We start from the raw sequence: 14,054 nt of genomic DNA on the forward strand, positions 1-14,054 counted from the left end.
TTATAAAATTGGATAATCATAGTACCTCATTTGTGAGATTTGATAAGATAGTTCATATAATTCACTTAGTACCATGCCTTATGCAAAGTTTAGTGTTTGCTACTGCTATTATTGAACTTTTAGGCTGCATTCCAAATCCTTACTATTATAATTAGCTTTTGGATTGTACACGAACTGTCTTTCCATATCTCTGTTTATTTCCTGAGACTAGATTTCTATAGATGGAATTACTAGGCCAAAAATTATGGGCCTTTATTTACTTTTTCCCTTGCCAATCTTGCTGTCAACGCTAACCAAGATCTGCATCACAAAGGCTTTGACTAGAGCTGACACAAGGACCTTTCTAGACAGTTCTCTCAGAAGGTTCTAGATATTCAAGAAAAAAAAAAAAAGGAGTGATATAAAAAGAAACAAAGGATGTGTTTTTCAAATTATTGGAATTTTTTTCAACCCTTCTTTTCTGAAAACATAAACATTCCTTTTTGGTTTCTTTCTAATCTCCTCCTAATAAGCTCAGCTGCTTCACAGTATTTAAGCGTTATCTCCCCAGGCTAATTTTAGCTCCACAGTTGGAATTCAACATTATTGGTCCTTGGGTAGAGATTTGACTCTAGTCTAGTTCATGCCATTGGCAAAGAAAAAGCAATGGCCAGACATATCAAACAGGCACCAAATGCCCAAGGCAGAGAAAAGGATATGTCAGAACAAATTCATTACCACACCTTGAAAAACAAGTCAAACAATGAGTCATTTCATGGGTTACAGAGTCATCCTTGTATATTAAGGATAGAAGGGTGTGCCTAGACATATTCCAGAGATTATCTTCATGCCTATATTCCTAGCCTGTAAGTTCTTTATACATAGAGGGAGAAGAAGGTAATGAATATATGTATGACACTCATATTGTTAAAGAAAAAGAGTAAGAGGGAAAGGTTAAAAGCAACAGCCACCCAGGACATTTTGTTAAGTGAAGACCACATAGAGGTGAAGGTCTGATGTCAAAGTGTAGCATAACTTTATATGTAGAAATGAGCAACTTCCAAGTTTTACTCAGTGATTTAAGATTCTTCAGAAGTGCAGCCTTGCTCTCAGGCACAGCATGTACCTACTTCTTGAGTCTGAAGAGTCTAGTGAATATTTGCCATTTTTGTAGTTGCCCAGCACTGGGACATACTTTTTTGTGGGCATCCTAAAATAAGTAAGAGGCAGGTAGGGCTTGCCACTGTGGAAGCCTCAGTGGAGCATTAAGTAGCTTTGAGCAGATGACCTAAGCCTAGCTCATCAGATGCCCTCTTCCCCAACTTGCACAGGACACACAGCTCCAGGAAATCATTAGGAATCCAATATGGGTGCAGCAGCTATAGCCAAGGTCTGGTGACAGCAGCACAGGGCTGGCAGTTCTTCTGATGCCAAAGTTCTTCTGAGGCTGGCAGTTCACAGAGCACAGGGCTGGCAGTTCCTCTGAGGCCAAATATTTGGCTGTGGTTCTGGCTCTAATGTCCCTTGGATCTTGCTTGTGACCATTTTGCCAGCTTTTCTCCTAATTTCTACCTTCCTAATAATTCTCTTTCTCCTCAAGAGAACCAGATTTGATTTCTTTTGCTTGCACTTCCACAATGAAGAGAAGACATTGCAATGGTAGGTAGTGCGTACATAGGTGAGAAGACATAGCTGGACAAATAATGATCCCCCAAAGATGTCCACATCCTAACCCCCAGAACCTTTGAGTAGGTTACCTTTTATTGCAAAAAGGGACTTGAGATGGGGAAATTATCTTAGATTATAAGGGTGGGCCCAGTGAAATCACAAGGGCTTTATAAATAGAAGTCAGGAGAGTCAGGGAAATGCTATGCTTCTGGCTTTAAGCCAAGAAATGCAAGCAGCCTCTAGAATCTGGAAAAGGCAATGACACTGATCTCTGTTAAAGCCTCAAGAAGTATGCCGAAACCGGTTTGGCTCAGTGGATAGAGTGTCGGCCTGCGGACTGAAAGGTCCCGGGTTTGATTCCGGTCAAGGGCATGTACCTGAGTTGTGGGCACATCCCCAGTAGGAGGTGTGCAAGAGGCAGCTGATTGATGATTCTCTCTCATCGATGTTTCTAACTCTCTATTCCTCTCTCTTCCTCTCTGTAAAAAATCAATAAAATATATATTTTTTAAAAAGTCTCCAGAAGTAACACAGCCCTGCTGATACTTTGTTTTTAACCCGATGATACTGATTTTGGATTTCTCACCTCCCGAACTATAAAATAATAAATTTGAATTGTTCTAAGCTACTATGTTTGTGATAACTTGTTACTCCAGCAACAGGAAACTAATACAAGAGATTATTACTTCCTCGTAGAAAAGCATAATTTTTAACCTCTATCAGTTGGTAGCAAACCTCAGATGGTCGAAGCATTTTTTAAGGGTTTTTTAAATTTATTTTTATAATTCTACAGAACTCTGGTGGTTTATTAGAAGAAGAAGAAGAAATTAATGTAGATGAAGAGTCTAAAATGATTAGTCTCTTAAGGAACATTGTGTATCTGTTTAACCCAGTTTAGTAAATATGAATCTACAAATTTATAATCCATCTCAATATGAATCTACCAGAAATCTCTAATTACAAACTGCAGACTTTTTGAAAAGTACATTCTGCCCAGTCAAGTATGGCTAAGTGGTTTTCCTATGAACCAGGAGGTCATGGTTCAATTCCCAGTTAGGGCACCTGCCCGGGTAGCCGGTTCATTCCCCAGTAGGGGGTGTGCAGGAGACAGCTGATTAATGATGTTTCTATTTCTCTCTCCCTCTATCTTCCTCTCTGAAATCAATAAAAATATAAGAAAACTACATTCTATGTGCTAATAGAATATTAGCCACCCCCTTATTTCATGATATTTAATATCACCTATATTTAGTTGCACTAATATAACTTTTTTTTTTCCTTTTAGTCCCTAAAAGTCCTGAAAATTTAATGAGAATCTTTATGAGTCATTGGTAATGCAACAACCAATAGTGTTTTGTGGGAACAAAATACAATGTGGTTTAATATCTTGCTCATACTTGCCTTCCTTTGGAGAATTGTCAAAAAATTAAAAAGAATATTATAATTTCTCTGGGAAACTTTTCTACTGCAAATAGCAATCCAAGCAAGATGATTAGTCATTATGAAATGTGACTGCCCTTCCCTCCGGCCTGTGACTTGTCCCTAAAGAGATTACAAAGCCGGCGCCTTTTCTTCTTTACAAAGGACAGCGTTGAAAACACTCCTGCCTGCAAGTCCTCTTTTCACCTTTTTTACTTCAGCGGTAGTGAATTTAGGGAATTGACTTTCACATTTTCCGTGTTGGTTTTCTATGCTGACAAATTATCTTTTCCCCTCTGGGGCTCTTTCTGTCCTGCTAGGGACAGCAGGAATTTTTACAGCTCCCCAGGTTGGTGGTCAAGAAGCTCCAACTTCAGCAGCCCTCAGTGGCTCTCAGAGCCTCAGCTGAAACTTCACATCCAGAAGCAGGGTAGGGTCTAGGCAGAGGGATAATGTGGGACAGGATGGCTCACTGGAGCAATGGTCTCGCATCCCTGCTTCTGGGGATTCCGGGCTCCTGAAGTGGACTGGGGTGGTCAGTGACTCAGGAAACAGTGGGCAGAAGGAAGAGGAAGCAGTGGGATGACCAGACGATATAAGAGATAATGGCCTGAGGTTCTCAGAGACAATCCTTTTGTGCCCCGCTCCAACACCACTGCTAATGTAGAGTCTTCCAGTCCAAGAATATGGAATAGAATGTTGATTTGTATCTTTTTCAATTTATTTCATCAATGTCTTATAGCTTTCCATGGATATGTCTTTCATCTTCTTGGTTAAATTAATCTTAAGTATATTATTATTTTTGGTGCTATTATAAATGAGATTTTTTTTCTTAATTTATCTTTTTGATAGTTCCTTGTTAGTATATAGAAGTGCAACTAATTTTTTTATATTGCTTTTTTATCTTGAAACTACTGAATTTGTTTATTCTAATAATGTTTGTTGGAGACTTTAGGGTTTTCTGTATATAAGATCATGTCATCTGCAAAAAAGAGACAGTTTAACTTTTTTTCCCAATTTGCTTTTTTTTAATTTTTATTTTTCTTGCCTAATTACCCTGATTTAGACTTCTAATACTGTGTTAATAGAAGTGATGAGGATGGGCATCTTTGTCTTGCTCCTGATGGAGCTTTTAGTGTTTTATTATTGAGTATAATGTTAACTGTGGGTTTGTCATAAATGACCTATATTATATTGAACTACATTCCTTGTATACACAATTCGTTGAGAGCTTTTACCATGAAAGAATGTTGAATTTTGTCAAAAGCTTTTCTGCACCTATTAACACAATCATATGATTTTATTCATTTTATTAATATGGTCTATCACATTTACTGATTTGCATATGATGAATCATTCTTTTTTGTTTATTTTTATTTTTATTGATTTCAGAGAGGAAGGGAGAGAAAAAGAGAGAAACATCAATGATCAGAGAGAACCATTGATCGGCTGCTTCCTGAACGCCCCACATTGGGGATTAAAGCCGCAACCTAGGAATACGCCCTGACAGGGAAAAGAACCATGACCTCTTGGTTTATAGGTCGACACTCAACCTCTGAGCTACGTTGGCTGGGCATGTTGAACCATTTTTGCATCCCAGGGATAAACCTCACTTGATTGTGGTGTACGGTCTTTTTAATGCACTATTTAATTCTGCTCAGTTCTGTCTGCATATCCTGCCTACACCCAACACTGTTGTTCGAGACACTTGTCCCTCTTAGGAGGAGTGTCTAAGCTCTAGGTGCAGTGGTTCTTACACCTTACTGCAGAAGTATCACTTGGCTAGAAGCTGAGGAATCTGACTGTGAATTAATTTCCCAAGCATTTCTAATACAGACGGTCCACAGACCTCACTCTGGGAAGCACTGTGTTCTAGACCCTTCACTGAATCAGGACCAGCTAGAACAACACAGATTGTCCTGTGGTGGGCCTGTCTTGACCAAAGCCAACTTTTCCTCACCTCATACTGCCCCTATCCCAAGGTTCCTGGAGTCCTGCAATTTCATTCTCTTCACCTTAACCCAAGACTGCTATGACACCTTGTATTCATGGCGAAGTAGAAATATTTGATATCAAATTATGGTTCACTCTTTTCTCATGTGTTTGCATTTTCATAACAAACATGACACTTAAAATGAAGTGCTGTTGGTATAATTTTACCATTAGCTAATGTGTGGAGGAGGATTTGGTTTGGTGGCTGAGGGGGTGCTGACACAGGGCCCTCCTACATCTCCTGGAAAGGAGACAGCAGAGCTGTCCTGCAGGTGCTAGAACCCCACAGCCTGTGGTAGGCCCTGGCTCTACCATTTACCAGCTTTATAACAGTTGACAAAACTTGCAATTTCCCTGTGTCTCTTATCTTTTTCATCTGCACAATTGGAATAATAATTACACTCTTACAGTGATGAGTAAAGGGCAATTCATATGTAAAATGCTTCTCATAGTGCCCAAGACAGAGAGAGCATCCAATAAACGTTAGCTATTATTATTTACTAGAGGCCCAGTGCACGAAATTCGTGCAAGTGGCTCGGCTTTCACAGCCCTGGTTTCATTTGGAAGGATGCCCAGAAGGTCATTCAGCTGTCCTATCTCATTAGCATATTCTGCTTTTATTATTATGGATTGTCCTGAAGTCACCCTGCATTCAGTCAGTTAATTAAGCTTTGCTATTATACCAGCATAGAAAAACATGAGTTTCTAACCCAGAGAAACTTATCCTGTGTGTTTGCTTAAGCCTGATATTATATTCTGAGATTGATTTTTTGTTTTTTCTTTTTTATTGTAAGGCTTTGTTTTCCAGTAAAGTCTAAATACTCTGAGGAAAGAAAAAAGAATAATAAATCATTTAACCCTCGCAATAAATGAGTTTGTTTGGTTTCTTTTGGAGACTAAGCTTTCAAAGGTTAAGGAAAGGCAGTATCCAGAGGGAAAGTGATAGAGAAGAATGTTAGAGGCCATACCTGCTTCATGGTTTGCCCTGCAGTGTCATCTGAGCAGAATTTTGAAAACACGCATGTGTGTTTATGTGTTTATGTGTTTGTGTGTGTGTGTGTGTTGTGTGTGTGTGTGTATGTGTGTTTGTTTTCTTGTGTGTTGTTGTTATTGTTTTAGAATTTTCATAAGAGTTTATTTGAGTTAAACATATGCCAGGGAGCAAGATCTCAAAAGTTCCTGAGAATAACAATTTTGCAGCTTTTTAAAATGAATAAAGAAATGTACATGGAGGCAGGAGAAAGCAGAGCAGGAATTAGATTACAGGTTAATTAACAAGATTATTAACTCTCACGCCACTTTCGAGGGGTATTACTTCTAGTATTTCCAAGGTGTGCACAAGAACAATGAGCAGGGCTGGCTTACAAACTTCCACTTAGGAAGTTATAGGCCTGGGAAAAACACATTGTTTTGAGATTAATCAGTTCAGTTATCCACATATAATTTCAGAAAACAAAATAGGAAGTTTCTGCCTAGAGGGAACATTACTGCCTGGCCTGTGTTTCTTCATATGTAAATAAACTTTTAATTATTGGGAAAGTTTGGCTGCTCAAAAAGCCCTATTATCAAGCAAGTTGGTTAACTAAAGAAATAGGAATTATTTTTTTCAATTGTGAAATAATTGAAACTTCAGTTATGAGGTTTCATTCTTGCCGAAACTGGTTTGGCTCAGTGGATAGAGCGCTGGCCTGCAGACTGAAAGGTCCTGGGTTCAATTCCGGTCAAGGGCATGTACCTTGGTTGTGGGCACATCCCCAGCAGGGGGTGTGCAAGAGGCAGCTGATTGATGATACTCTCTCATAGATGTTTCTAACTCTCTATCCCTCTCTCTTCCTCTCTGTAAAGAATCAATAAAATATATTTTTTTAAAAATGAGGTTTCATTCTTACTGCTTTTAGTTATATCTTTATTCACAGTGCTATGTAATTTAATGTTTTGTTATGCTTTTTTATTCACTGTCTTCTCTAGAATTAAGGGATCTTTATATCTGCTCACTGAGGTTCTGCAAGTATCTAGCAAGTGCCCGGTGCCTAGTAGAGTCCAAATGAACATGAGTGACTAAATGAGTAACTTTTCATGAATTGTTTTAAAAAGCAACTGACATTAAAGATTTACTAATGACTAATTTGACAATTTTCAACAAGCATCTTAAAATGTGCTTAACTCTTGAGCCAATAAGAAGAGAACAAACCTCCAGAAAAAGAACTAAACCAAATGGAGACAAGCCTATACTAGATGCAGAATTCAAAACAGTTTATAAGGATGCTCAATGAATTTAGTGAGAACTTCATAAATGAAGAATACATTAACTGAAATGAATTATTTATAGAGAATCAATGGTAGAGTAAAGGAAGCTGAGAATCAAATCAGTGACTTGTAATATAAGGGAGCAAAAAAATACCCAATTAGAACAGAAAAAGAAAAAAAGAATCCAAAAAAATGAAGGTAGTGTCAAGAATTTCTGGGACAACTTTAAGCATACCAGCATTCACATCATGGGGTACTGGATGAAAAACAGAGAGAGAAGAAATTGAAAACCTATTTGAAAAAATAACAGAAAACTTCCCCAACTTGGTGAAGGAACTATAAATCAAGCACATGCAGAAAGTCCCTAATAAGATGACCCCAAAGTGGCCCATACCAAGGCACATCATAGTTAAAATGCAAAAGATTAAAGAAAAAGAGAAAATCTTAAAAGCAGCAGGAGAAAAGCAGTTAGTTACCTACAAAGGAGCTCCCATAAACACTGCCAGCTGATTTCTCAACAAACTTTGCAGGCCAAAAGAGAGGGGCAAGAAATATTCAAAGTGATGAAGAACAAGGACCTTACAACAGATTACTCTACTCAATAAAGCTATCATTAAAAATGGGAGGCAGATAAAGAGCTTCCCATATAAGAAAAAGTTAAAGGTACTCATCACCACTAAACCAGTTGTTATATGAAATGTTAAAGGGTCTTCTTTAAGAAGAAGGAAAAAAAAGATCAAAATTATAAGCAATAAAATTACAGTAAATACATATTTACCAGCAAATGAATCTAAAAAAAAACAACAACAACACAACACAAAATAATTGAACAAGCAGAACAGAAACAGATTCATAGATACAGAGAACATTTTGACAGTTGCCAGATGGAAGGGAGAGTTGGGGGGATGAGGAAAAAAAGGTGAAGAGATTAAAAAGTACAAATTGGTTGTTACAGAATAATCATGGGGATATAAAGTACAGCATAGGGAATATAATCAATAAAATTTTAGTAACTATGTATGGTGTCATAGGGTGTGAAATTTATCAGATGATCACTTAGTAAGTTATATAATATCTAATCACTGAAGTGAACATCTGAAACTAATATAATAATGTATATCAATCATAATTTTAAAAAAATTATGATTTTTTAAAATGTGTTTCTGAAATATGGGTTTTAGGGGGCGCCAAAAGAACTTTTAACCCAGTCTTTGGGTCTTGGCTTTCTCCATATGCTGATTGTTGATCACCAATATTTATAATGAATGTTAAACTGCTTTGAAAACATAAAATACAATTAAAGATGATATCTTATAATAAAGATGATATTAACAATAGTGAGATTATAATTAAGTTTTTCTGTTCTGAAAAGAAAAAATTAGATCTAGTGTATAAGCTACCTATACTAGAGAGACATCTTCAGGATAATGGGGCAATTATGAAATACTTCGATAATTACAATAGGTTCATTTTATTGTGTGCTTACAATTGAAGTCTATTTATCAATAGCTAAGATTTTATAAAATGATGTGTAAATATCTAGAATATTAAACTAATAATATTAAGAGCAGAGAAATATCTAAACAACAGCTTAGCTTAATTTTATTGAGAAGAGAATTAATTTTATATTTAAGTGCTTTAACTCAGCTTGTTTTGCATATAGTAGGTAATCAATATGATTTGACTTGTGTCAGTTTTTGAAGAATATATTTTTATCAGATTGACATAAAGAATTGAATGTAACTCTAAATAATGTCTTTTTTCAAAATAATGTCTTAGGTTATTACCTGACTCACAATCACCCAGGATGTTTGTGAGCAATGCTGACGCTTAAGCATCCCCCACACTCCTGCTACCCGAGACCTGTGAAGTGGGGACGGTGAACATGCACACCAGGTGGTTTGCACTGGTTTTTAGGCCCAGGAATGTTCAAGAACCATTACATAAATTATAACCAGCCTTCACAAAAATCAAAGCAAAATGACAATGAGAGTATTACCACCGACCCTAGAATCCTTTTGTCAATTTTGATAGACATCAAGAAGAAAAAAAAAGTATATAATTAGAAGAGAGATAGAGGTCAAAAGAAAAGCCTAAAAGATTAAATATATAGATACACTCACCTGTTTCAGGTGTTTTATGAAAAAAAGGGTGAACTCCAGGACTGCCAGTAGCTTTTACCTGTTTCTCGACATCTCACTTGAAATACATATTTGGTATTTGGCTCCAAATAAAATGTTGACTGTTGCACATAAGTAAAATTGGTATCAAATTCCTTAACCTAAAAAGGATAAATAACAATAATGAACTGACAGAATATGCTTTTATTTATTTTTATTTTTTTTAAATATATTTTATTGATTTTTTTACAGAGAGGAAGGGAGAGGGATAGAGAGTTAGAAACATCTATCAGCCTACTGCACACTCCCTACTGGGGATGTGCCCTGACCGGGATCGAACCTGGGACCTTTCAGTCTGCATGGTTATGCTCTATCCACTGAGCCAAACCTGTTTTGGCAATAGAATGTGTTTTTAAAACTATTATTCAATTTAGCAGAAATGCATGAGTACCTATTGTGTTTCAGGCACTCTTCCAGAGCATGGGAAAACAAAGAGGAATAGGGTAGGTTAGGTAAAACATGGCCATAAATAATTAAATACATGCTATTTAACATTAAAAGTGAAGTATAGCCCAGCCGGTGTGACTCAGTTATTGAGTATCTACCTGTGAATCAGGATGTCACAGTTGATTCCCAGTCAGGGCACATGCCAGCTTGTGGGTTCCAGGCTCAATCCCCAGTGTGGGGTGTGCAGGAGGCAGCCAGTCAATGATTCGCTCTCATCATTGGTGTTTCTATCTTTTTCTCTCCCTCTCCCTTTCTCTCTCTAAAATCAATGAAGAATATTTTTTGTTTTAAAATGAAGGACACATTGTATTTGATAACTGTCTCAAGATTTTAAATTTCAAGAAAGTCCAAATGTAATATATTCTTCATTTTGAAATAGCTGATTATAATGGGGTAGAAGAAACGGAGACCTAATAGCAATTGTTTGATTTCAGTTTTCTCTCTCTGCAGTTGGATATAATTTCACTTGCTAATGATGATTTTTAGAAAAAATCACTCATAAGCTAAGCTGTTAAATTGGTCCTTATTGCAAATTTACTCAGATTCTGTAAGACCTGTTATGTATATGTATGAGTGAGAAAATAGAATGAAACATTTAAGAAAGTTGAACTGTAAAAATCCAAAGGAAAGTAAGCAAGAAAATAGCAGAGGTATAAACTTAAAAATCATTTTCTAGAGCACTGCAACCTGCTACAAAACGTAATGAAAAATGACCCCCCAAACAAGCTGCTTTAGATGGGAGAGAGAAATCATTTATACAGCACCGCTGTATGTTGTGATAAGGGATTTACTGAAAAAGTGAAGCATGATTAAAAGGTAGACATAAAATATGTCTAAAAATGCATTTATGTAGCAGCTGGGAGAAAACAGTTTCTAAACACTCATGAAAGAGAAAGTTGAAACTATCAAGATTTTTTTTTTTTAAAGAGCAACCTCACTTAAGAATTCTTCTGTTAAAACTCAATCTTTAAAAAAAATCTTAACATAAATCTTTAAAATTTGCAATGCATTGAAAACATAAAATTCATGAAAAATATCTATATTGGGGATGTCATGCTCCTTGAAAGATATCATTCAGAGTTTCCATAAGTCATGTCTCTACCCATGGCTATTGGAATTTTCTGCATGTAAACATGACTGGTGACCCCTGAGGTCTACTGTGTTCCAGGAGACATTTTATTTGTGCCAAAAGTTTGACTTTCAAATGCATTCTTCTTCATATTAGGGTGGATGAAAGGGGCCACATGCTCACCTGACAAGCTCAATAAAGACCTTCATAGTGGTTTTGCAAACTCAGAGACCTAAAGTAACCTCATGGTCTGAAATGAAACTTTAACTAAAAGCAGTTTGGTGGGCAGTTACATCCTAGGCCAGTATCTTTACTGACAAGGTCAACCTATACCTTAACTGAGTCTATCTTTTTGCATCCTATATAACAAAGAGGTAATATACTGAAATAAAGTGGCAACCATACTTTGGTAAAAACTGCTGTTTGAATTTTAACCCTGCTAAGTCTGGCTCCTGCCTGATTAAACACGGAATACTTACCTCAGCTTCCAGGTGGAGACCTGGAGGCTAAGGCAATTTTCCCTTGCCTGAGACCAGGACCACAGGAGATTGATTCCCACGGACTCAATAGCTTCAGGGATAGAAACTGTAGATAACCTTTAGAGACTAACCGCTGAGCTCTGCTTCTGTGTTATCGGCTATTGCAAGATAGGGATACATTCCAATGTCCAGCAGTATGTGACTAGCAACAACCCTGCAGGCTGACCCCAGTCTTTAGAATGTAGTCTTTAAGATTTAGAATTTAGAACAAAGAAAAATTCCTGTGGTTTGAACCTTTAAAAGGGATTGCCTACCCCTGAAATGGTGCAGTCGTGTGAGACCACTTGTGTGTGGTGCTCTCATGGCTGTCCTGGCCAGTTGTTTCAATAAATCCTTGCTGCCGAAGCCAGTTTGGCTCAGTGGTAGAGTGTCAGTCTGCGGACTGAAAGGTCCCAGGTTCAATTCCAGTCAAGGGCATGTTCATTGGTTGCAGGCACATCCCCAGTAGATGTGCAGGAGGCAGTTGGTCGATGTTTCTCTCACATTTTGTGCACTGGGTCTCTGTCTATAATAACATACATACCTTTGAAATGTCTGGGTAACTTGTAACTTCCCTTTTTCTGGACCCCTTTGGGGCACAACCTAATATGCCTGGGCTCCAGGACAGAGATCACAAATTCCTTCATTGTTACGTTAATTGTTCCTGTACCCACCTAAATGTGTGTCTATCATTTTACTTTTTATCCACCCCAGGGGTTTTCTTGTTTTGCTTTCTCCCACCTCTCTAGTCTATCACTAGATAGGATTTCATGTAACCCACCTACATTTCTTTCCTTTGATTGCAGTGTATAAATACAGATGTAACCCACCATTCTCCGGAGCATTATCTCGATTCATTGAGATTCTGCTTCCCGGCATATGTCGACAGTTTGGCTCAAATAAACTCACAGAAATTCTTTACAGGTTTCAGTGTGTTTGTTTTTTTTATGTTAACATTAGCTTCTCTTAGAAGGGAGTTGTTATTCCCTAATATGTCCCTTTCCATTACATTTATAGATAAGTCCTTGTGAAGAAGTACCCTAAAGTACAGCCAGAATTCTAAACTAGAGGGAAAATTTTTACAGAACTGTTAGCAGTTCTATCATGAGTGAAGCCTGAAATATACTGGCAACCATACTTTGGTAAAAACTGCTGTTTGAATTTTAACCCTTCTATTAATAGTTTGGCCCCTGCATCTGATTAAAACACTGGGTACTTACCTCAGCTTCCAAGTGAAGACCTGGAGGCTAAGGCAATTTTCCCTTGCCTGGGACCAGGACCACAGGAGATTGATTCCCACTGACTCAATAGCTTCAGGGATAGAAACTGTAGATAACCTTTAGAGACTAACCGCTGAGCTCTGCTTCTGTGTTATCGACTATCGCAAGATAGGGCCACATTCCAGTGTCCAGCAGGATGTGACTGGGACCTAACCCTGCGGGCTGTCCCCAGTCTTTAGAATTTAGTCTTTAGGATTTAGGAACAAAAGGAACATTCTTGCGATTTAAACCTTTAAAAGGAATTGCCTACCCCTGAAACGGTGCAGTCGTGTGAGACCACCTGCGGGTGGTGCTCTCGCGGCTGTCCTGGCCAGTTCAATAAATCCTTGCCTGCTTTTTAAAATTAATTAATCAGCCTCTGGTGGTCTTATTTTGAACCCAGGGTTCGACCCCACAACAAAACCAAGTGACTGCTTAGTGCCTTGCAACCACAAGTTGACACACTTCAAGATGATATTTTCAGAGGCTGAAATGACCATTGAGGGCTAGACATAATTGAGTACCCATGGCAAGGGGATGATCTCAAGTGCAAAAATTGGGCTTTATTTTTTATAGTAGTTAATTTCCAGGTAGGTTAGGGCAGCGTTTTTCAACCGCTGTTCCACGGCACACTAGTGTGCCGCGAGATGTTGCCTGGTGTGCCGTAGGTGCAGACAAGACAAGAATTTTATAATTTTTCACTATTTTGTTTACTTAATATTTCATAATAAAGTAATTATAAAATACTTTCTTTGTGTTTATTTGATTCCTATTCAAGAGAATTACTTTATATATAGTCAATATAGGCACAGAGTTAAATTTTTTAACATTTTCTAATGGTGGTGTGCCTCGTGATTTTTTTCATGAAACAAGTGTGCCTTTGCCCAAAAAAGGTTGAAAAACACTGGGTTAGGGCATAGAGACTCGATCTCCATCAGTTTGAGGTTTCATCTTTTTGTGGAGAGAAGGAGAATCTCAAACCTATTCAGAGAATTTTATAATCCTGACTGCCTTCAAGTCCCAACTTGGGACATGGCCCAGGGGCAGGGGCCCTTCTCAGTGAATCACCAGTGTCTTAACTCTTTTGATTCTTCCCTCTTAACCCTGGCCCTGGCCAGTTTTAGCTCTTGCTGATCTGGTAATCTTTACTGTTTGGTGGAGGAGGAAAGGGATGTGATTATCGGGAAACTTAGTCATGACTAATCTCTTCCAAACCTTCAGCTTTTATACCTTTGAAATGCAAAAGCCAAGGATTTGGCCCTCTGCAATCTGTGTG

General features: G+C 37.8%; 1 protein-coding gene across 1 annotated transcript in view; it reads right to left on the reverse strand.

Annotated features, from left to right (window-relative positions):
• The window catches only part of IL23R (interleukin 23 receptor), a 64,414-nt gene that overhangs the window by 15,315 nt on the left and 35,045 nt on the right, over positions 1-14,054 (reverse strand). The window contains 2 exon segments of the mRNA XM_036445758.2: positions 9,429-9,456; positions 9,458-9,586. Coding sequence (XP_036301651.1) covers positions 9,429-9,456; positions 9,458-9,586 — 157 coding nt within the window.

This window comes from Pipistrellus kuhlii, unplaced genomic scaffold (assembly GCF_014108245.1).
Source record: "Pipistrellus kuhlii isolate mPipKuh1 unplaced genomic scaffold, mPipKuh1.p scaffold_m20_p_2, whole genome shotgun sequence".
Taxonomy (NCBI): Eukaryota; Metazoa; Chordata; class Mammalia; order Chiroptera; family Vespertilionidae; genus Pipistrellus; species Pipistrellus kuhlii.